This window comes from Rutidosis leptorrhynchoides, chromosome 1, assembly GCF_046630445.1.
Source record: "Rutidosis leptorrhynchoides isolate AG116_Rl617_1_P2 chromosome 1, CSIRO_AGI_Rlap_v1, whole genome shotgun sequence".
Classification (NCBI taxonomy): domain Eukaryota; kingdom Viridiplantae; phylum Streptophyta; class Magnoliopsida; order Asterales; family Asteraceae; genus Rutidosis; species Rutidosis leptorrhynchoides.
The window spans coordinates 17,378,523-17,403,416 of record NC_092333.1 but is presented as its reverse complement, the minus strand read 5'-3'; the positions used below and the strand labels follow the sequence as shown (position 1 = coordinate 17,403,416).

The 24,894-nt window shown below is 34.0% G+C and overlaps 2 protein-coding genes across 2 annotated transcripts; one reads left to right on the top strand and one right to left on the bottom strand.

Moving 5' to 3' along the window:
- Nucleotides 1-9,394: 9,394 nt before the first annotated feature.
- LOC139857152 (alcohol dehydrogenase 2-like) lies at nucleotides 9,395-12,415 on the top strand. Its single transcript, XM_071845881.1, has 7 exons — nucleotides 9,395-9,467; nucleotides 9,562-9,704; nucleotides 10,670-10,707; nucleotides 10,802-11,213; nucleotides 11,406-11,645; nucleotides 11,724-11,879; nucleotides 12,100-12,415. Exons 1-7 carry the CDS (start codon nucleotides 9,431-9,433, stop codon nucleotides 12,208-12,210), a joined length of 1,137 nt encoding a protein of 378 aa, XP_071701982.1. The 5' UTR covers nucleotides 9,395-9,430; the 3' UTR covers nucleotides 12,211-12,415.
- A 380-nt stretch (nucleotides 12,416-12,795) lies between these two features.
- LOC139857141 (pyruvate kinase 1, cytosolic) lies at nucleotides 12,796-18,469 on the bottom strand. The gene is made up of 16 exons (XM_071845873.1): nucleotides 18,311-18,469; nucleotides 18,101-18,197; nucleotides 17,399-17,496; nucleotides 17,089-17,244; nucleotides 16,810-16,887; nucleotides 16,576-16,707; nucleotides 16,312-16,392; nucleotides 16,155-16,226; nucleotides 15,958-16,047; nucleotides 15,688-15,832; nucleotides 14,785-14,873; nucleotides 14,212-14,307; nucleotides 14,047-14,114; nucleotides 13,472-13,571; nucleotides 13,286-13,345; nucleotides 12,796-13,197 (listed from the first exon to the last, which is right to left on the bottom strand). The coding sequence occupies exons 1-16, from the start codon at nucleotides 18,377-18,379 to the stop codon at nucleotides 13,045-13,047; spliced, it is 1,584 nt and encodes a 527-aa protein (XP_071701974.1). The 5' UTR covers nucleotides 18,380-18,469; the 3' UTR covers nucleotides 12,796-13,044.
- Nucleotides 18,470-24,894: the final 6,425 nt, after the last annotated feature.

Below are 24,894 nucleotides of genomic sequence, written 5' to 3'. Positions count from 1 at the left end.
ACAAGATTCAAAACGCAAAGTACAAAATATAAAATTGTACGCAAGGACGTTCGAAAATCCAGAACCGGGACCAGAGTCAACTCTCAACGCTCGACGCAACGGACTAAAAATTACAAGTTAACTATGTATATAAATATAATATAATATATAATTAATTATATTAATTATATTAATTATATATATATTATATTTATAAATAAACCGTCGGCAGAGAAAGACTCCAAAGTGTGAGCTGGAATCTCAAACTCTGCGACTCGCGGAGTTTGAAGGCAAAATATGCCGCGAGTCGCGGAGCCCCAAATTTCGAAAATCCCTATAAAGCCAACCGAATTCTGATCGCAAAAAATAATCTTTTTCTTCTCTTATCATACGTAAACAATATAAATATATATATAATTTATATTTTAATTTTAATTATAATTCTAATAATAAGGGTATGTTAGCGAATATTGTAAAGGTGTAAGTCGAAATTCTGTCCGTGTAACGCTACGCTATTTTTAATCATTGTAAGTTATGTTCAACCTTTTTATATTAATGTCTCGTAGCTAAGTTATTATTATGCTTATTTAAAACGAAGTAATCATGATGTTGGGCTAATTACTAAAATTTGGGTAATTGGGCTTTGTACCATAATTGGGGTTTGGACAAAAGAACGACACTTGTGGAAATTAGACTATGGGCTATTAATGGGCTTTATATTTGTTTAACTAAATGATAGTTTGTTAATGTTAATATAAAGATTTACAATTGGGCGTCCCTATAAATTACCATATACACTCGATCGGACACGATGGGCGGGGTATTTATATGTACGAATAATCGTTCATTTAACCGGACACGGGAATGGATTAATAGCCACTAGAATAATTAAAACAGGGGTGAAATTACATTCAAGGGTAATTGGTGTAATTGTTAACAAAGTAGTAAAACCTTGGTTTACACGCAGTCGATAACCTGGTGTATTCATTAAACAAAGTATTAAAACCTTGTTACAATTCGAATCCCCAATTAGTTGGAATATTTAACTTCGGGTATAATAATAATTTGATGAGGACACTCGCACTTTATATTTATGACTGACGGACTGTTATGGACAAAAACCAGACGGACATATTAAATAATCCAGGACAAAGGACAATTAACCCATGGGCATAAAACTAAAATCAACACGTCAAACATCATGATTACGGAAGTTTAAATAAGCATAATTCTTTTATTTCATATTTAATTTCCTTCATTTTATATTTAATTGCACTTCTAATTATCGCACTTTTATTTATTGTTATTTAATCGCACTTTTAATTATCGTACTTTTTAATTATCGCAATTTTATTTTATCGCACTTTTATTATTCGCAATTTCTTTATCGTTATTTACTTTACGCTTTAAATTAAGTCTTTTATTTATTTAATATTTTACATTAGGTTTTAACTGCGACTAAAGTTTTAAAATCGACAAACCGGTCATTAAACGGTAAAAACCCCCCTTTATAATAATAATATTACTTATATATATATTTGTATTTTTATAAAAGTAAACTAATATAGCGTTGAGCTTTGTTTAAAGATTTCCCTGTGGAACGAACCGGACTTACTAAAAACTACACTACTGTACGATTAGGTACACTGCCTATAAGTGTTGTAGCAAGGTTTAAGTATATCCATTCTATAAATAAATAAATATCTTGTGTAAAATTGTATCGTATTTAATAGTTTTTCCTAGTAAAATATAAAGCTATTTTATATACACCTCGCATAACATCACTATGTAATCGAGTCGTAACGAGCCATAGGACTAATTGAACAACTTTGACCAACCGTGTTTACCGTTATTGATACAACCTATTTGTTTAGGTCAAGACTAGCATCCGTTCTTACACACGTTTACTTGTGAAGTACTTTTATACTCTTGCACTCAAGATGAGATCATAGTCCCACTTTTATTCTTTAAAACTTACATTTGGGATGAGAAAACATAAACGTTTCATTTTACAAAGTGAACACAAGTACGAAAACAAACATTCTACGTACGAGTTAGAACAAAAATCCTCAATTCGATTATCATTAGTTACACTTGCCGGGTGTAAGCGAGAACTTATGTTGTATGGCCATATGGGTTTGACAAACCCTCATTCGGAAGGTTCGCTACCGTTATTCGGATGAAATATATTTTCGAGAAACAGTGTAGGTTCTAACACTATGTGTATGGGGTTCGTGGAAAGTTAAGCCTTGATAATTGGGTGCTCGTGATAACAATTTTTAGAATGGTTTACTATCATTTCAACGTTATAAATCTTGTGGTTCATTTTACTTACTCACTTACTTACTTAAACCTATGATTTCACCAACGTTTTCGTTGACAGATTTCTATGTTTTTCTCAGGTCCTTGAACGATATGTGATACATGCTTCCGCTCACTATTTTTGATACTTGCTTGGATGTCGAGTATACATGCATACATGGAGCGTCTTTTGACTTACTTTTAAACTGTGTCGCATAGGTTTCATTTGTACGTTAAACGTTTTATATATATATATATATATATATATATATATATATATATATATATATATATATATATATATATATACCTTTTTCTTTCCTCCAACTGTCATTGCGAAAAAAGTACATAAGCGACCCCCCTCAAAATGAGACCCTTTAGTAGCTGGGTTGAGTGATAACTGTTCATGCATATATTTTCCGAAGGAAAATATATCCACAAACAACAATATGAGATGGGTTTTTTTTAGGCGTCAACGTTGTTAACCTCCGGTCCGGCTACTGTGATAACCCGTACCTGAGATGATGATCTCGGGAGGGTGGCTAACGAATTACCCGTCGGTCGATAGTCGGAATCTATCGACGACCAGAAGGAGAAAAACCCTACGAGATCCGTAGGAAAAAATCCTAGATCGTGTAGTCGCCGTAAAGAGGCATTTAGCATGAGATGGAGAGAGCTGTATGCGATGGGAGGAGTGCCCTTGATGTAGGTTTTTGCCCCATATTTATAGTTGGGAATTAGGGTTTAGATAACTTGTGCGCTAAGTCAATCGTAGGCCCTAATTAATAAAACCCTACGTCATCAAGTCCCCCAAGTTCGGTATGATATTTTTGTCAAGTATCGTATCGAACTTCTCGTTAGGCTGTGGAAAACAAGTTCACAAGAGCACGCGCAGACAACTGCGCTTAAACCCGCGAACAGATGTGCGCAAAACCGCATGTGTAGTGTGCGTAGAACTGCGGACAACTATGCGAAAAACGCGCGAAGAGATCGCACGCACAGTTGCGCAAACGCGCGAATGTCTGCGCGAAAGATACCTAAACCTGAACCACATATAACGAATTAAAAGCTCAATAAGATAGACAAACCTTTAATACCCGCGTGATTACGAGAGTACGAGACGTCATGTTGCGTCTCTCAACGAGAGCACCATTTGTTCATGCATATATTTTCCGAAGGAAAATATATCCACAAACAACAATATGAGATGGGTTTTTTTTAGGCGTCAACGTTGTTAACCTCCGGTCCGGCTACCGTGATAACCCGTACCTGAGATGATGATCTCGGGAGGGTGGCTAACGAATTACCCGTCGGTCGATAGTCGGAATCTATCGACGACCAGAGGGAGAAAAACCCTACGAGATCCGTAGGAAAAAACCCTAGATCGTGTAGTCACCGTAAAGAGGCATTTAGCATGAGATGGAGAGAGCTGTATGCGATGGGAGGAGTGCCCTTGATGTAGGTTTTTTCCCCATATTTATAGTTGGGAATTAGGGTTTAGATAACTTGTGCGCTAAGTCAATCGTAGGCCCTAATTAATAAAACCCTACGTCATCAATAACTAAACCCCGCATATGGGTCTCATTTTGAGGGGGGTCGCTGGGGTTGAGTGATAACTAAACCCCGCATATTGGTCTCATTTTGAGGGGGGTCGCTTATGTACTAAAAAGTACATAAGCGACCCCCCTCAAAATGAGACCCTTTAGTAGCGGGGTTGAGTGATAACTAAACCCCGCATATGGGTCTCATTTTGAGGGGGGTCGCTTATGTACTTTTTTAAAAAAGTACATAAGCGACCCCCCTCAAAATGAGACCCATATGCGGGGTTTAGTTATCACTCAACCCCAAAAAAGTACATAAGCGACCCCCTCAAAATGAGACCCTTTAGTAGCGGGGTTGAGTGATAATTAAACCCCGCATATGGGTCTCATTTTGAGGGGGGTAGCTTAAATGTAACCAGCCGTTGAACTACTTTTGTAAACTTGAAACATCTTTACATTTGAAATGAATGCGACATATTTTTGGTCAAACGTTGTTTTAAAGACTTATGACCACGTAACGGGACCTAAGTAGACGGCGCCGTCAATGACGATTTTGTCGGGTGCTACAAAAATCTGCGTGGGAGTCGATTGTTTAAAGCAAAAGGCCTGATTGTATTTTTCGCGACAAACTCAAGATTGTCAAACAGGATCTCAGAAAGTGGTACTCCACATCCCATGGCAAACTGAAATCTAAAATAGAGGATTTAACTAATATTGTAAACGATTGGGAAAGAAAAGCTGAGAATTCAAATCTTGACGAGGATCAATATAATACTTGGATGAAGGATCGTGAGTCACTCTTGCAAAAAGAAAAAACTCAAGTAGAAATGCTCAAACAAAAAGCGAGATTTAAATGGGCATTAGAAGGGGACGAAAACATCAAGAACATCATTCATGGTGTCAATGCTTCGGGGGTATGGACTACTAATCCTTCTAACATTAAATTTGAAGCTTTTAACTTTTTTCAGGGTCTCTTCAAAGAAAGCCGAATCTTGGACTCTCAGCAATTGGGATGGGCCGAAGCTAGAAAAGCACATGTCCGATGCTCTAGAAGAAAAGTTCTCCGAAACGAAAATTCTCGATGCAATCAAAGGATGCGGTCAAAATAAAGCCCCAGGGCCCGACAGTTTTAACATTTTATTTTAAACCAAATTTTGCGACATCATCAAGACAGATCTCATAAAAGCCATAAATTTGTTTTAGGAATCGGGCGAAATTTCTAACGGTTGTAACGCTTCCTTCATCACCCTCATACTAAAGGTAAAAGACCCACTAAACTTTTTAAATTTTTGACCTATAAGCCTTATCGGGAGTTATTATAAAATTCTCTCGAAAATACTCGCTAATAGAATCAAAAAATACATTCCGAGGCTTATAGGTAATGAGAAAACCGCCTTTATTTCTAATAGATATATTTTGGATGGTGTGTTAATCGCTCTTGAAACCGTCGATGATTTAAAATTGAGAAATCAAAAAAGCTTCATTTCTAAAGTCGATTTTGAAAAAGCTTTCGATTGTCTAAATTGGGATTTTTTAATGTCTATAATGAAATTCATGGGTTTCGGGGACAAATGGGTTAAATATTTACAATCTTGCTTAACTTCGACCTCAATGTCGGTTTTAATTAATGGCTCTCCCACCGACCAATTCTTTCCCGAAAGAGGTGTAAGGCAAGGTGATCCCCTTTCCCCTTTCCTTTTCATCTTAGCGGGTGAAGATGAAAAATCACCTTCTAAATGTTGCGGCAAATAAAAAACTCATAAATGGTGTCGAGGTAGGAAATGATAAAGTCTTGGCATCCCACTTGCAATATGCGGATGATACCATAATTATTGGAAAATGGAATAAGACGGAAGTTAGAAACACTTTGAAAATCCTTAAATGTTTTGAAGAATTATCCGGGCTTAAAATAAATCTATGTAAAAGTTGCGTGTATGAAATTGGCACCACTACTATTGAATTAAATAATATTTGCCACGTGGTTCGGGTGTAAAGAAGGCTCATTCACATTTACTTACCTCGGCCTTCCCATCGGTGCCAACTTAAAGCATCACCAAAGTTGGTCACCTATCTTCGAAAAATTTAAAAAAAGGTTAGCCGATTGGAAAGCAAAAACTATTTCATATGGCGGAAGATTAACCCTCAGCAAGTCGGTCTTAAGTAGCTTTCTGCAATACTATTTCTCGCTTTCCAAAGCCCCTTTGGGGATCATCGATGACTTAGAAGGTATGCGTCGTGATTTCTTTTGGGGCGGTTCTAGTGACGAAAGAAAAATGGCTTGGGTAAACTGGAACCAAATCTTATTGCCTTATGAATTGAGTGGGTTAAATGTATGCTCTTTTAAATTAAAAAATCTTTCTCTTTTATCAAAATGGTGGTGGAGATTTTTAACAAACGAAAGCTCATTTTGGGTTCTGGTAATTAAAAGCATATACAGGCAAGGTAGCGGTTTGGGTTGTGTCTCATCTCTACCCGAAAATAAAATGAAAAAATTCTCGGGTCAAACTTGGTTAAATATTATCAAAATTGATCAAGCCCTAATCAAGTTAGGGTTTAATATTTCTAATGCGTTTGTTAAGGATGTAGGAAATGGTGTTGACTCGAGCTATTGGTGCGATAAGTGGTATGGCAATATCTCGTTACGTGAAGCATACCCGAGGCTATTTAGACTTGAACAAGATAAGAATGTATCTATTGCAAACCGTATCATTCGGGCCGAAAGTTCCTTATGCTTTAACTGGGACTGGTCAATGCCACCTAGGTGGCGTGCCGAAGATGAGCTCCTCGCCCTTATAGACGCTCTAAAAAACTACAGATTCACGAACAACTCAAAAGCATCGTGGACCTGGAAGGATTGCCATACAGGTTTATTTTCCACAGGTTCTCTAATGAACCTGCTGAATTCGTTAACAGCTTCGTCTTTTCCGGTATCGGCTCCCACCTCAACTCAATCCTTTTGTCCCTCAAAAAATTGAAATTTTTATATGACGGGTAATACGTAATAAGCTTCCGGTTAGAATCGAACTCGACAAAAGAGGTATCGACCTCCACTCAACTAGGTGTCCGGTATGCGACGAAGATTTGAAAACAATTCACCATACACTTCTTTTATGTAAAAATGCCATTGACATTTGGAACAAAATTTTTAAATGATGGAAATTGGATCAATTTGTTATTTCAAATCTCTCAAGCTTATCCTCGTGTCCAAACCCGCAGCTAAACTCCATACTAGGACTGAATTTTTGGAAAGTCGTCGTGTTGGTCACATGTTATTTCATTTGACAAAACCGCAATGATCGGGTTTTCGGAAACAAATACTTAGGCACCTCAAAAATTATACAAGCAAAAAGTTTTGAGTTGATCAATGCACGTTGGAAGAAAGGTAACCTCGAGTGGCTCAATTGGATCTCCAACCCAAATGGTTCGATGCAATCCCATCCAAGAAAGGTATCGGCTAAAAGTAGGTTTTGCTTTTGTCTCTTCCGTTTGTTTTCATGGATAAGGACTAAGTGGGGAAGATACGGATACTTTGTCGCTGAAGTTTCAGCACTGTACCTCGCTATCCTACCCAGCTCATCGTTGTACAAGTTGCACCTCCGGTGATAGCAACAGGAAGACAAAAGCTTTTTCCCTACATTCACGACATCATCTTATTTTTCAACCACCCTCTGCTTTCGAGTCTAGCTTCTATAGTTAGTTTATAATAATACCACACTGTAAATCTAGTATAATTCAGTTTCTTTCGTGTTCTAGTTTAGCTTTCTTGAGTTGTAAATTGGGCTGTTAATGAGTCCCATTCATTAACCTGGCTACGGGCTCTTATGCCTTCACAAAAGAGTGTTGTCGCTAGCCGTAACCAAGCGAAGCGAGCTCAACGACGAGTCCCATTCCCTGTGCTCATGTGTCACAATAAGACTATAATAGTACCCTCGCTAATAATAACTATTCTTTTCGTGTGAACCCATAATCCTATGGTTAGAGGGGTATTAAATGCTGATAGGCCAATTGTCTTGTGGTGCAAATAAATCATGATTAACAATGTTACCTTAGATTGTGAGAAATAAGCTAATTATGAGTCAAACTATTCTTAGTATACTGTATACACTACTAGTATATAATTTAATTTAATGTATTGTATAGAGTACCATAAATAGATTTGTAATGTAAGTTTTGGAACATGATCATACGCAGTGTAAATTAAATTAATTAATATACTGTAATACTACAGTATATTAATTTCAAGTTGTCCAGTTGGCTTAATAATGAATTCCAAACCCTTAATGTATTCCCCTTCACCTTGTGTGTTGGGACTAGGAGTTAAGTCATGGGTTCGAGCCTCGCTCTGTCCATCCTATTAATTAATCTGCCTGAGATATGGATATTCAAATTGACCCTAAGGGGGTTTTCTCCCGGATCCATTCAGGATTCAAACTCGGTCCGCCTGCCCCCTCGGGATGGTTAAAGGATCGGATTCCTGTAATGCGATTCGGGTTTTCTCCCGAACGCGTGTGTGAGTGCAAATTATGAATGTCGTTGAAATAAATGATACATTGATGATCAAGCTTGCCGTTAAAAAAATATATTCTAAGTTTGTCAATTTACCTATTTTGAAATATTAATATATACATTATTATAAAGTGCGTGCTTATAATCCTACTTGTCAATTTCTCAATTAATCTGAATTAAATAATCTTACGTGTCATTTTCTTAATTAACCTGAATTAAATAATCATACATGTTATTTTTCTTAATTAAACTGAATTAAATAATTATAACTCCCTAAAATAACTCAGAATTACTCTTCCTTAACTAAATATATGCTTTATATACGTAAATAATAATCATCTTACAAATATTATAAATATAAATATTATATACGTAAATATTAAGTCCATAATCATCTTATCTTAATTTTATAAATATTATATATGTAAATAAAATACTCCAATAATTATCTAAATTAAATACTTATACCTAACATAATAATAATAATAACAATAATAATAACTATTATATTTATTATCTTAATTATATGACTTAATTATCTAAATTTATATGATTATAATATTTTCAGTAACATTTATAAGTAAGATTCATATTCAAATAATCATAAAATAGTTTCAACAGACGGGCTCATTATCTATGCGTTAGTATTTAATACTAAAGTTTTCGATACAAATGTTATTGATAATAAATGGATTTTTTCCATTGTATATATACTTTACATTTGATAAGTATGAATACTAGCGTTATCGAATACTAATTTTTAAAGCTTTCGTGCAACGCACGGGCTCATAAAGCTAGTTAATTAAATAAAATAATTAAATAATAAAGATACCCTATATGGGTTGGTTTGACATTTTCATTTTCATTACCACTAATTCCGGTGGCTTTTAAGTCAATAAATAGTAACTAACTAAATTATTACTCTTTGAATTGAACTACAGTATTCAACTAAAGCCGCACAAATCAATATTTTCTACTTTGCTCATTCCCTCAAACCAACTCTTCTATTTCATGCTATAAATACACCAATATAGAACCAATAACATTACTTCAAATTCTCCATTATTTTACTCGGAAAGCCCCACGTCATTAAAATCCTTGAAATGGCACAAAACACACCTTCTGTTCTTACATGTAAAGGTAACTAAACATGCATTTTTTGTAAACTTTTTAATTAATTTATATTTATATTAAATATATATGTAGCTAATATATCAAATTCGAGTGGATGCAGCCGCAGTGGTACGCGAGCTTGGTGGGTTGCCTATGGTGGAAGAGATACTGGTGGATCCACCAAAAGGATCGGAAGTTAGGATCAAAATGTTGTTTGCTAGCATTTGTCATACGGACGTCTTATGTTGCAATGGCTTTCCCTCTGTACGTTTCTTATTTTCCCTCCAATATATAAGGGGAGTATTTACGGGTTATACGTGACCTAACTGAATTATTTCGTTACCTTATTCAATGAGATTTCGGCAGAATTGGAATTGAATTTAGACACGACGCATGTCTAAATTCAATTCCAATTCTGTCGAAATCTCATTGAATTCCGTGAGCCAAACGGGGCCTAAGTAATTCATCACGTAATGTTACCTTGCTTAGCTTCCTCTCAACCAGATAGATAAGTAAACCATTACTTTATCGATACATTTCTTCAAGCTCCAGTCATAATCCATCAATAGATTGTCATATAAGAAGTACTCAAAGTACTCAGCAGAGTTTAAAATGCAACAGCACACCATATAATACATCTAGTCAAATTTTGAAAATTGGTGTCCACAAGCAAATGTTTCACTAAGGGTCCATCTATGAACATTAATTTCAATTGAAAAAATTACATTAGGGGTCCCTATTATTTACTCCAGATTTCATGCGCGGTCCCTAAACTTTTTTTGGACTTGGTGGGGACACCATACTTTACATTCTTTTCGCGAGGGGTCCATGTGGTTTATGAATACAACTTAACAAGGGTGAAGCACGGTATCCCGCAGACTACCCACATGGATCTCTCGCGAAACTAGCCTAAAGTACAGAGACCCCACCCGTTAAAAAAAGTTTAAGGACTCCGCATGAAATCTGAGGTTATTATATAGTAGGTTTTATACGTGCTATTAATTAATCTAATTTAGGGATTTAGGGCTACTTAATACTTTGATAGACTTAATAATGTATACATAAACTTTTTAAAAAGTTTAAGACTTGCTGTTACAATATAAAGGAGATGATTATATGTTGGGATCTAGGGAGTGATATTTTTCTGTATTGTGGCTTTGTGCTAGATTATATATTATATATATAACTTAAACAAGGCATTTGACCATAGTTTTATTTACATTTTGCAGCCTTTGTTTCCTCGTATTCCTGGACATGAAGGTGTTGGGTAAGTATGCTAATTAGATACAATAAGAAAATAGCATTTAATCAATTATATATGTATGATTAGGCATAAAACGTGTTACGCTACGTACGGGCAGGATGGTCGAGAGCATAGGGAAAGACGTGAACACAGGGTTGAAAGTAGGTGATATCGTGATGCCACTGTACGTGGCAGAATGTGGAGAATGTGTAAACTGCAAATCAGGAAGGAGTAACTTGTGCCATACTTACCCTTTAAATCTCAATGGCCTGATGACTGATGGTACTTCTAGGATGATGATTGCTAAAACTGGCGAAATCATCTACCATCACATTAGTTGTTCCACGTGGTCTGAGTACACCGTCATGGACATCAATTTCGTGCTCAAGATGGACCCCAAGATGCATCTCCCACATGCTAGTTTCCTCTCATGTGGCTTCACCACCGGCTTTGGTGGTCCTTGGAAAGAAGCACAAGCCCATGTCGGTTCCAGTGTAGCCGTTTTTGGTCTTGGTGCGGTTGGTCTAGGGGTATGGTCTACTTAACCTTTACAACACACTTTTTTACATTTTTCACTATATTGAATAGTTTTGTAGCGAGTAATAATAATTGACTAAATCATCTCAAAATAGTCGTGGTTGAGGTCCTGATATCTTCACAGGGTTCAAACCTCACTAGCAGTTAAGTGATTAATCTAACTGAATGCATGCAATAATTTTCAGGCAATAAAAGGATCACTTATGCAAGGGGCTTCAAAAATAATAGGAGTGGATGTAAATGAAAACAAGGCCGCTAAAGGAAAGGCGTTTGGGATGACCGATTTCATCAACCCGAATGATCATCCTAATCAATCAGTCTCAGATTTGGTTAAAAAGATCACTAATGGGTTAGGCGTTGACTACTGCTTCGAATGCACTGGCGTCCCATCGTTGTTGAATGAAGCTCTCGAGTCCTCCAAAATTGTACACTCTAAGCAATCCTTTAACAAAACAATTTTCTTTAATTTCTATGTTTTATTTATTTGATAATGTAACTTGCAGGGTTTAGGTACAGCAGTATCAATAGGAGCAGGGGCAGAATTTGTGTCAATAAAAAGCTTATCACTATTAAGCGGTAGGACTTTAAAGGGGACAATGTTTGGTGGCGTAAGAGCTCGATCTGATCTTCCCATCTTACTCCACAAATGCATGAATAAGGTGCAGTGATGATCTAAATTCAAATTACTGAGGGAGTGTTTTGTGTTCATGTTAGCTTATTTAGAACACATTGCGCCTATAGCTTTATCGGCTTACAGATGCAAACGGTTTTTGGGTTAAATAACATATGTGGCTCAAATAAGCTGTTAAGCTATAAGCATTTTGGATACTGATATATCTTTAATATTTAATTATTTAATTCAGTTTATAATATGTGCAGGAAATAGATCTTGAAGAGCTTTTAACACATGAAATACAATTGGAGAATATACAGGAAGGATTTCAGATATTAAAGAAGCCAGATTGCGTCAAGATTCTCATCAACTTTTAATTCATTAAAGTTGATGCGATTGAGAAGTACTTAATTTTCTTCCTTCATAAATTATTGAATTTATGAATAATTATATGATGTCAATATAAGCAGTTAATATGAAATAAAACTTTCGATGTTATAAAAGATGATTAATACATGTAATAGGATACTATTTTCAACCAAAAATAAAACATATGCATTTGTGACACAATTTAATGCTGAACTATATCCAATAATAAGATGTACAAATGAGTTTAATGGTTTGTCTCATGTTATTTTCCTCATTAGTTTTGGTTAGATTGTTTTAAGGTTTATCGGGTTGTTATGGGAGGCTCGTTTATATAGATAATTTTCGTTTAGTGGGTTGCTTTCTAGGTGCTCGCTCCCCCGTTTTTCATCGTTTATTTGTATTCTCTGTTGATGAGGGCGTTTTCCTTTAGAAAACGACCTCGTTTCTATATGAGTTTTCATTATTTTGGCCGGAAAAAAAAAGATGTACAAATGAGAATTTTATTGATTCGGAGACGTGCAACTTCGTTGAATATTATTCTGTTTTGTAAACTTTTTGTAATCATAGAATTTCTCGACCCACAAAATACAATCTTAACACCAAAAACTAATTTTATTAAATTATTACATGACAGCAGAGTTTCATGTCACACTAATATCCTGACATTAAGCCGGGTTTACAGACACGTGTTAAGCAAATCATAAAACTGTGTGTAACAGAAAAAGTTTCGTTTGGAGTTGGTGGCGATATATCCAACGCCTACTTCCAAACTTCCAAAATTAGGATACGAAACGGAGGAATAAAAAAGATAGCATGAAGGAAGGAAGAGGGTAGCACGTACTCTAATCTTCAAGCTCGATAATTTTAACAACAGAAGCATCTCCCACTTTTTGGCATACCACAACTCGATCATGTGACTTGATCACTCCTGATGTCTTCCCATGATCAAGTGCAACTTTTAGAACCGACTCATTCGTTGCACTTGTAGATTCCGCCTGAAAGTAACATAGTTTTTGGTTAAACAAGTGTTTTTTTGATCACTTACGTTTTATCTGTTTAGTTTGGAAGGGTAAAATAACTTACGGGATGTCGAGGATCAGCAAGCATGGGGAAAAGACCTCTGACAATAAGTGATTGCCTTGCCTGGATATATTTATTAATTAAGTCACGCATAAAAACTGTGACATCAAGAAACCTAATAGAGAAAAATGAACACTTGAAAAACTCTAAAAAGTGTGGATGTAGGCATTAAGATATTATAAACAGTACCTCGAATGCACCACTGAAACTCCACTTTAATTGATTCGTTTTTAGCCTTGGAATCACAACTGATATCACTGGCATTGTTGGCCTATACTTGGCAATCAATCTGAAAATTGATAAACATATTAGAGATGCATTTACTTACAATTTTCAAATTTTTCAATTAGAGTGGAAGTGACAATTTTGATCCATTTACTACAAATGGCTCACTTGTGAATATTTAAAGAGTCAACTGAGCAGGCTAAAGATTTAACAAAGAGGAATTGGGTCAGAGCCGTAGAAAGCCATCTAATTATTCTCTTAAGGGGACTCAATTGCATGCAAAATTAGTAAATAACCTCATCAAAATACTTTAGATTTTTTTTACCAGTAAAGTTGTTTCTGTAAGCACTTAGCACATTATGATTATGAGTATTAGAGTATTAGAGTATTAGAGGATTAGAGTATTGCAGTATTAGAGTACTAGAGTACTAGAGTACTAGAGTACTAGAGTATTAGTATTAGTATTAGTATTAGTATTAGTATTAGTATTAGTATTAGTATTAGTTTTAGTATTAGTATTAAAACAAATGTACATTTACCTTGCAGCCCTTCCAGAAGATGTGAAACAAATAATAACTGATGCCTTCACCTTAATAGCTGCACGTACCTAATGTATACATCAAATAAGAACGTCAGGTTACTTCACTAACTAAACCAACAAACCCTGTTAGCTCAATAAAAAATAAAATAAAATAAAAAAATACCGCAGATGAAGCAATTGATTCCAAGTGAGTCATTGGTTCTCCAACGTATTTGACAGTCTTCTTGAAGTACAGGTCTTGATTAAAAACCTTCTCCGCCTGCAAGTATTCAAACATTCATGTACTTTCAGCCGCAAAAATGTTCCCTCAATATACTAGTCTTATATGAAAACGTAAGCACCACCAACAGATTTTTACTTATGACTCAACAATGTCAAGATGGTCAGGCCAAGTGAGTTGGGGCATCTGGAAAAAACCGGTTTGGGGTGAACTGGATAATTTGTAGTACATGTTATCGACAAAAGAGAAAAGAAAAAGATATTTTGAAACAATAAATCTAAATGGATCAAAATCACCTCCTCATGTCATGACAGCGGCAATAAAAAGAAGCCGTGCGTGGTTAAACCATCATTTACCCACACGAAAATGATGAACTTGTCACCAAATATTATTCTGATTGTTTGTTTGGTTCAAGTGAGATAACATGTAGTACCACCAGATATAAACAAAGTTTGTCCCACGATTTCTAATAAAATACGGGATGGACATAAAATGCCAATTGAATAGAAATGTTACCTCAGCACAAATTTTACCAACAATAGATATAGTTTCGACAGGGTATAACCCACGCAGGGTCTCAGCACCAAGAAGAATTGCATCACTTCCTGCATATTTATAAGTTATGATTCAAAATAATAAGGATCCATATTTTAACACAAACAATAAGAAAAGAAAAAAACGGCTAAAAAAGAACCCAAAGGCGAAGATATAGAGAGCAGGGATGAGTCCTAACCCCAACCCACCCCCCACCACAAAAATCTTTAATCTAAGCATGACTGTTAATGTTAAAATAATACAATGTAGCATAAAATATAAGTTTGGACCTTCCAGAATTGAAAAACTACATTTCCGCCCCTCTAATAAAGTGATTCTAGTTCCGCACTTAACCCGCTCAGGTGAGCTTGGCGGTGTATAGATATAGCGCACCAGATAAATTTGCATTACTTTAAAAACGAGCCCACTTAGGTTTGTTACCCAACTCGCCAGTTTTGCATCTCTAAGAGACTAATGCGCACCAACTTAATCTAAAAGTTTTGAATGAGGCTTCAATGATGAGAAAATAAACAGGGATCTAAGTTAGAAGTGGCAAAGATCCGGTAAGTAGTAACTTACAAGTGGGTTGATTTAGGTTGCATTTATCTCTAATGGATCAAGAACTATAAGCTACATGAGTATACTAATAAGAAAACTGGTCAAAGGGGTCGAAACTCATATAATAAAAAAAATATTGTCATTGGTTTGGTGGTCCAACCAAACACCGAGTCCCACCCATCTTGCCACACTTGTTAAGATCATGTTATAAAGAAGTCACTTAAACTGTATGCAATCCTGAATTGTTTGGATATGCATAAATGTGGAAAATAGGATATAGGATATGATTGAAAAATTGAACCATTACAATTAAAACATGCAACGCACCATCTAATACAGCATTAGCAACATCCGTTGCCTCAGCACGAGTTGGTCTTAAATTGTCAGTCATACTATCTACAACACGTGTAACCACAGCTGGTTTACCAGCCATGTTACACTTGTAAAGAGCAGCTTTCTGGAATAGAAACACCTGCAAAAAGATATGTATGTCATCAATGTACTCTGACTTCTATTAACAGTTTGCTTGACATTACAAATTTTTAGGATTTAGGAAAATAATTTTAATAAATAATTAATAAAAGTTAATAAACTCACTTTCTCTGGTGGAAGATCAATGCCAAGATTTCCACGAGAAAGGATAATACCATCTGCCTCTTGCAAGATCTCATCGAAGTGATTTAAACCCTAATCAAGAAAATGAAAATGAGAATATCAATAGAGATAATCTCAACATACAATAAAAATACGGAGCTAAAAATTTTAAATCATGGACCATCTAAGCAGCAAATCACCTCAACGTTTTCAATTTTCGCAAATATTTGAGTTTGACTAAGATCGCCTAGTTTAGAAAGAAACTCACGGGCCTGTAATTGCAAATAAAAAATATTAGCATAATGTAAAGAAAATAAATGTACATAAGCATCAACAAAATAATTACAGCACACTTACTTCACGAACGTCTTCTGCATGTCGGGTATATGATAGTGAAAGAAAGTCAATTTTGTTTCTAACTCCCCATGAACTAATGTTCTGAAATTAGAGAAAGCAGTCACCAAAAGCAATATTTCGACTTCTAATTTGAAGGTCATGATTGTGGACCAACCGGTTAAAATTCTAACTGACAGTGCTCAAAAGATATACAAAAGAATGTAATATGATATATAATTATGCAATATATATGAAAACCAAATGACATCTCATTAATATGCTCACCTCTTTGTCGCTATCGGTCAGAGTAGGCAGATCGATATGGATTTGAGAAGCGTGTAAAGTGAACAGTGCCCCAGCCAAAGTTGCCGAATTTTTTATCTTGCAAACAACATCGACTCCATCAACTTTGTCAACCTGCTCAAGTCAAAGAAAGTATATGAACAAATCATACTGCTTTTAGAAAAATTAGTTTTACGGTAACTAACAACAGGTACATGCAAACAATTAGGCCCTTACCTCTAACCAAACAGAAGTTGTTTCACTTCCTGTGAACAAATACTGGCCAACAAAAATGGTGTCCCCTGTTTTGACAGCCTGCAAAAACATGAACATTTTCATACGAAAGGTGGGACGCAAATGAAGTGTCAAAGTATTTATATCTTAAGAAGACCAGAGAGAACTGAGAAGTAGATTCGTGATGTAACAAGTACCGAAACACAGGGTCTGTTTTGTAAAGTTTCAAAGTGTCTAAACAGGTATCATACTTTACCCAAAATTCTATTGTATGTATCTGACCTTAGCAAGCCCAGCAAAGTTAATCGGCAGCACTTTAGAAGTAGCTTCTTGACCTTCATTGGGAGTCAGAATGACATCATCATCTTGTTGAAGTGAAATGGCGTTCTCACTTTTATTGACAACCTGCATCTCGGCACCAACTGTGTCGAGCATCACCTGAATAACGCACTTGTAATTAATAAGCAAAACATCTATCCATGTCATCATAATTTGGACTTCACGCCATTTTGACCAATATTTGTGATTTCTGTGAAATTAATCATATTTAAAATAATTAACAGCAAATAAATGAATAAAAAGAGGAACGTACGGCACATAGCTTCTTAGTGGTCTTGACAGCATTCTTTAAATTCTCCAATGTCTCTTGATGAAACTCACTATCTCCCCATGAAAAATCAAATCTAGCAACTGCCAAATTCCACAGTAATCATATCCCCATTGCAAAATCAACAACTCAAAATGGATATTAACTATAAAAAAAAAAAGTTTACTAATACAAACATATATTTATACTCTTTATACGGGTAAACGACACAAAACATACACAAATTTATCAAACTTCATGACTTTTTTTTTTAAATCAATTTGAAAGTACCTAAATTTTTACCAACTATAAATGATTTTTCTTTAATATTTTTCAACTTTCTTTTATATTTTTAACCATCCCGACATCAAATTAATGCTTTCTTGACGGTTGCAGGATTCCATTTTAATGTTTTCTGCCATCAAAAAGAGATTTTTCCACCTTTATTATAAGCATCATGGCACAGTAAAAAAACCTTCTTAACATCCAAAACTTAACATACCTTCATCTTCATATTAATATATTATTAAATACATTAAATATTTAAATTGATCCAAGTATAACTTTAGTACAAAACTTGAAAAGAAAGGTACTTTTCTGAGTGATTTACCCTTTATAACTACTATACAAACAGACCTGAAAATATGATAATTGTAATAAAATAAAAATAAAAATTTATAAAAAAGAAAGAAAGGAATTTTGATATACCAGACATGCCAGCATTAAGGCAACCAGAGATGACGTCAACAGATCGAGAGCGGGGCCCTAAAGTTCCGACGATTTTGGTCATCGCAGGAAAAAAGCTCTATAAAATCGATCAAATCGACAAAATTCCATCAGAATCATAATTAAATACAACAAAAAAGTGATGAAATTAATTAAGTAAAAGGAATAGGGAGAAGGTAATTGAAAACTAACGGGTTTAGAAGGTTCAAGAATGGATGCCATCCTGATTGGTTCTTCGAGAAGGAGATGATTTGAATGCATTTTTGCCTAATTTTGGTGTGTGATCGATCTAACTGTGTGTGATTTTCAGCGATGAAGAAGAAAGTAGCGTGAATAGGCAGGCAGACTTTTACACAATTATATTATATTATATTATATTTATATTTATATTTTATATTTTATATTTATATTATATATTATATTAGTCCTAAATCTAATGTTCGCCCCTAGTTTAAAAATTGTGTTGTTTATTGTTTATTGTTAATAGTAAATAGTACTACCTCCTCTCATTCCAATAGAGTAGTATTTCATTTTGGGCTGTCCCATTCTGATAATCCACTTCCATAAATAGAAAGGAAAGAAGATATTTCATTGGTGGATCTGGAGAGAGAAGATATTTCATTGGTGGAGAAATGAAGTTAGTGGGATTTCCTAAAATTGCGTGTTTTTTGTCTGTTGACTATTGGAATGAGACGGAGGGAGTACAAAACTAGTTGTGGAGCCCTCGCTTCGCGCCGGGGGCTCTGTTTTGAATGCGAGTTGAAAAAAAAGTCTTGATCTATTTTGTAAAAAAGAATTTTTTCCGACATCTAACATCGAAGGGTTGTTCATTTTGAGAAAGTTGCCTCTTTTAGCGTTAACGTTAGTTGATCTATTTTGCAAAAAATAATGTTATGAAAGTCTTGATTTTTTGTAGCATTGAAGTGTTGTTCATTTTAAGAAAGTTGCTTCATTTATCGTTGAAGACAAAAAAAACATAAAAAAAAATGTAGCACAGTAGTGGCTTATGTGGGTCCTACTGTTTGAGCGCAGTGTACAAGTCGGTAAAGCGTGGTGTGTGACAACCCGGAAATTTCTGACCAAATTTAAACTTAAATCTTATATGATTTCGACATGATAAGCAAAGTCTATTAAATTGAATTTCAAAATTTTTGAACTATTGTATATGTTCAATTAACCTTCGACCATTCCCGACGATTCACGAACAATTAATTGTAAATATATATGTGTGCATATAGATATATAATAATTTGAAATATAATTTGAAGTATTATATGTTGTTATTATTAAAATTGATTATGTAAAATAAAATAAAAATAGGATATCATAATAATTATTATTTAAAATATATCAAATTATATAACCGAAGTATATTAAAATATATATATATATATATATATATATATATATGTGTGTGTGTGTGTGTGTGTGTGTGTGTGTGTGTGTGTGTGTGTGTGATTTCGAATTCATTTAATAAACGGTTGTAGCACTCAATGGGTAATTGAACAGGCTGAATTCAAACTTATATGATTTTAAGAATAAACGTTGATTCAAAAATGAGTTATATAAGTTATAGGCTTATTAAAAGTATATTTAGGATCTAATTGTTTAATTTTAACACTTTTTATATTTTACCCATAAATGAGAGGGACAGTTGATGTAATTTTTATTTATTAAATTAATGACTGAATTTTATACCAAAAAGACTAAAATAATTAAAGATAATTAATCTTAAAATTTGAGATTTTTCTGAGATCTTTTGTCCGCCACTAATTATCAACGGTGTACGAATTAATACCATAATTAAACTATAACCTTTTGACAAATGAAATTCACGGGTGTTTGATTTCTAATTATATTATTGAGTACCTTTTGACTTCACTACGAGTACTATATCTATATATTATTACATATCTATATAATTGAGATGTAAACATGTTTTAAGAGTTGTATGCTCCATATACTGTGTTTCAACTTTTCCACCAATAATATCATATATATTTACATGTTTATGCACTTTGGAACACACACATACACGATACATACAAGTTAGAATTCACCATTTTCAATCTCATCACTTTCTTTGATCTCTACCCTCACTTCCAACCGTGATCAAACCCAAGAACCATCACCATGTATGACACCATCGAACCACGGTTTATGTTTTCTGTTTCGATTACAACCTATCATCACACCCATCAACACCTTTGACTTACCCATTTCATCACCGCCACCCTAGAACCATGAGAACCACCTCTCTGTCTCTATCCCTCTCCTCATCGTAAAACATAAATCACCACCATCTCCACTTCTACTCTTGATTCATTTATGTTTTGCTGCTCTTGCTAGTCACACCGCTGTTGTTATCTATGATCACAGTCACGATCCACCATCAACTAATCACAACAACGATCACCTTCATCATGGTGTCACTACTGCAGCTACACCCGTTAATATTTTATGCGAAGCACACATTTCAGCTACTATTCCCAGTCGACAAACCATCACTCCATAGTTGAACACTAACCCTTGATTTCCTTACTGTTTCTAGTTCAATCGAAAACTCACAAACCAAAATCACTTGTGTTAAACACCACGAACCACCCCTCTCTCTCACCTTCTCTCCTATCTCTCTCCTCCTCCTTCTTATTATCTTCTTCGTGAACTCACAAAATTATCACCGGACCTCCATCACTACCATCTTCGAACCATCCCATCATAACCCACTCTTTGATATACTGCTACTTCCATTCGTGATCAAACACCACTGCAAACCCACCACCATAACCACCATCGAAGACACCATTAACGTACCTGTAACAGTAAATAATGAACCTGTTTGCTGTTATTCGCTATTTTATACTTCTGTTTATGACTTTGGTTTCAATCTCCATCATCAATAATCACCACTGATCACCACCGGTTATTAGGGTTTGTTTCCTATTTAGTCTTGTAGCTGTTACTGCTCCTATATATATGTTGGATGATGATGGCATTTGGATGATGATAAAGATGTATGATGATGATGATGTTGTATGATGAGCGATGATGATGAATAAGAATAGAGATAAATCACGATGATGTTTACAACGAGATAGATAGGTGATGTTACAGTAATGATGAATAGAGAAAATGGTGATCGAATATGTTGATGATTGATGGAGATTGAATCGAGCTGTTTCCCTTTTCTTTTTGTCAATTTCAGATCCCCACCTTTATTGGTTTTGTCGACTGATTTTCTTTTTTTTTACAAACCTGGGCACCAGAAAAACGTTGGGCTCATTAATTATAAATGGGGTTTATTAAAGGGCTAAATGAGTATTACATGTTGGGCCTATGTTTCTAGTTTCCTGATGGCCCGAATATATACATACATATATGTGGGGTTGGAATTAAAAATGGGAATGAGAAGTAGAGCTGATGGTTAGGCGTTTAGTCACGGAGCGTGAGGTCTTGGGTTCGAATCCTGTCTGGAGCATTCTTTTTTTTAGGCAAAGCTTTAAGGGTATACACAATTACCTTTATTATTATTGTTATTATTATTATTATTATTATTATTATTATATTATTATTAGAATTATGTGTATTATTAATTATTGTTAAGATTATGATTATTATTATTATGATTGTTAGGATTATAATTATTATTACTAATGTCATATTTATATTTATAAGTATTAAAGATGTTATTATCATTAAAATAAGTATTATGAGTATTATTAAAAAAAAACTATTATTTTTATTATCATTTTTACAAAAATTATCATTTTTATTTTTATTAAAATTAGCATTATTATTATTTTTACTACTAATATTATTATTATTATCATTATAACTATATTACTATTATCAATACTACTATTAATATTATTATCGATATGACTATAAAAATTAGTCATATAAAAATATACTTAACAAAACTATATTAATATATTTATTTCTTTAAAGTATACACAATAAATACATTTAATTAAATTACTAATAAAACACCTAATCTACTAAGATAACATTTATAATATATAAATCAAATATATAAATTTGTTCGATTACAATTTGAGGTGTTAATATATATACTTGATATAGGTTCGTGAATCCGAGGCCAACCCTACACTTGTTCAATATCGTCATATGTATTTTTACTACAAAATACAGTATTGTGAGTTCATTTGATTCCCTCTTACTCTTTACATTTTTGGGACTGAGGATACATGCGCTGTTTTTATAATTGCTTTATTAAATGCTTTTGAAATACATTTTGAACTGCGAATACATGAAATGCTTTTATAAATGTTTGACGAGATAGACACAAGCAAAACATTCCTCGAATGAATTATTATGCAGACAGAAGTTCTGTGGAATATTATTGAATTATGTGGACTTGATAATTGCCACTAATTGTTGTGAATATTTTTCCCCTGATTATTATTGCTTGGTAACCTAAGAATTAGGGAACATCACTAATTTTGAGAATTAGTGCACGCCTAATTGACGTGAATCCTAAAGGTGGCTACCGGGTTTAACACCCCCACCCAGAATGTTCACTAGACGGAAGAGCTAGTGGGCGTGGTGTTTAGTACTTCGAAGATTATTATTATTATTATTATACAGACGAGAGGTTCTGTTTTGGGGATATTATTTATGCGCATTATATGTTAAGGTCGGTTACCAAACCAAGCTATGAAAGAAATGAAAAGTGAATGTTATATATCGAGAGAATGATTTTATACACAGGTTATGTGTATGATATTTTGTACACGAGATATGTGTACGGTTACAAAGATTTGTTAAAATGGTTTCGTACACGAGAAAGGTATACTGTATTTAAAAGATATCGCATGTACATTACAGGTGGGTATAGGATTCGGGCCCATTTGTACCATGCAGGATTTAAATCTTGTGGTCTATCAAAATGATGAATTTTATTGTTTTATGATAAACTTATGAACTCACCAACCTTTTGGTTGACACTTGAAAGCATGTTTATTCTCAGGTATGAAAGAAATCTTTCGCTATGCATTTGCTCATATTAGAGATATTACTTGGAGTCATTCATGACATATTTCAAAAGACGTTGCATTCGAGTCGTCGAGTTCATCAAGATTATTATTAGTCAATTATAGTTGGAGGTATTATGAAATAGTATGTTTGCCGTCAACTTTCGATGTAAAGAAAGTTTGTCTTTTAAAAACGAATACAATGTTTGTAAAATGTATCATATAGAGGTCAATTACCTCGCGATGTAATCAACTATTGTGAATCGTTTATATTGTATATGAACGGGGCATTTCATGGTGGGTGTTACTATTCAGTATTTTTGGTGTTAGTGAAGGGATAAATAATAATTTAGAGTATAGGTATAAAGTGAGGGGTTCGATTTGTATTTTAATGAAAATTAAGGGGTTAGGTTTGTGGAAAGTGAAAAACGAAATAGTACTATTCATAACAAATAAGACCAATTTTGTCTATTAGTTATATTGGTAATGGTAATGGTAATGGTAATAAATAAAAATGACGCCTAATACTTTTTCTTGTCTTTTTAATTTCTTATAAAACAAGAAAATTAAATCGAATAGAAAAATTTGCATCAAAAGATTAAAAAAAAAAAAAATCAAAAATATGCAAAGGTGAACAAAAAACGATGACACGCTCAAGGTCAAATTTTTATGTCAAACATTTGTAAAGTGATGTGATGAAATTTGACTGAAAACTGAGTCGATAAAAATAAATTAATAACAAAAATATATTAATTTTAAACATCTGATTGATTGGCTGAAATCTCATCGGTCCCGTGTCACAATAGTGACTAACGCTTTTGTCAATTTTTGTCTCACGCTCCATTTAATCTCGTTTCCTTTCGTCACATTGCTCCAAGTCATCTGACACATTGCATTTCACGCCGCTTTAGTAATCGACTAATTTAAAAGGCGTGAAATTTATAAACGAAAGCAACTCAACTTCAAATCTAAAAAGCAATGAAATAAAAGTTAGCTAAAACTTAAGTTAATACATTGATTGTTATTATATTTTATTTTAAGTATTTTCTAAAAATATCTCTTGTAATTGTATTTAAGAAATTAAGACACATATTATTTATTATTACATTTAAAATAATCACTCATTTTTTAATATATGTATATACCTGTCACCTATTCAATGTATCATACCTACTTTATGCATAAATAAAAATTTTACGAAAAAAAAAAAACATTTATTTCATCAGTTATTAAGTTAATGAAAGTAAATATCTAATCTAATCTAACTTGAAAACAAACATTAAAATTTTATCGATTGAGTTAAAGAAGAATTAATTAGTTAATTATGTTGTTAACATTTAAGAATATAACTTCAATTCTTTACATTCTAACGGTATTATGGAGTATAATTTAATTAACTATCTAAAGATGAAGCTCTTTGATTAATAGATACTGAAAGTAAGATAAACAATGTATTTCGAGATTGGATACACATCACAAATTCATCCTATCTATATCTTCTATACACGTATGATAGCACTCGGTAACTTTTTGTTATGATATGAATATAAGAATTACTGTTTTACATGGTTTTGCCGATGAGAATATAAATTTTAAGGAATTTTTTGTTTCTCTTAGGCATTAACTAGTTCGGGACAGGCCCGCGCGATGCGACGAGGGCTTTCGGCCTGCGTATTCATATTTAACGTAGCTTGATGTATTTACAGAAGGGAAAACAGGCTATGTGTTAAGCGTCGTTGTATGTGTAGTCGTCTTCAGTGTTTTTTAAAATCTGTCCGGTTC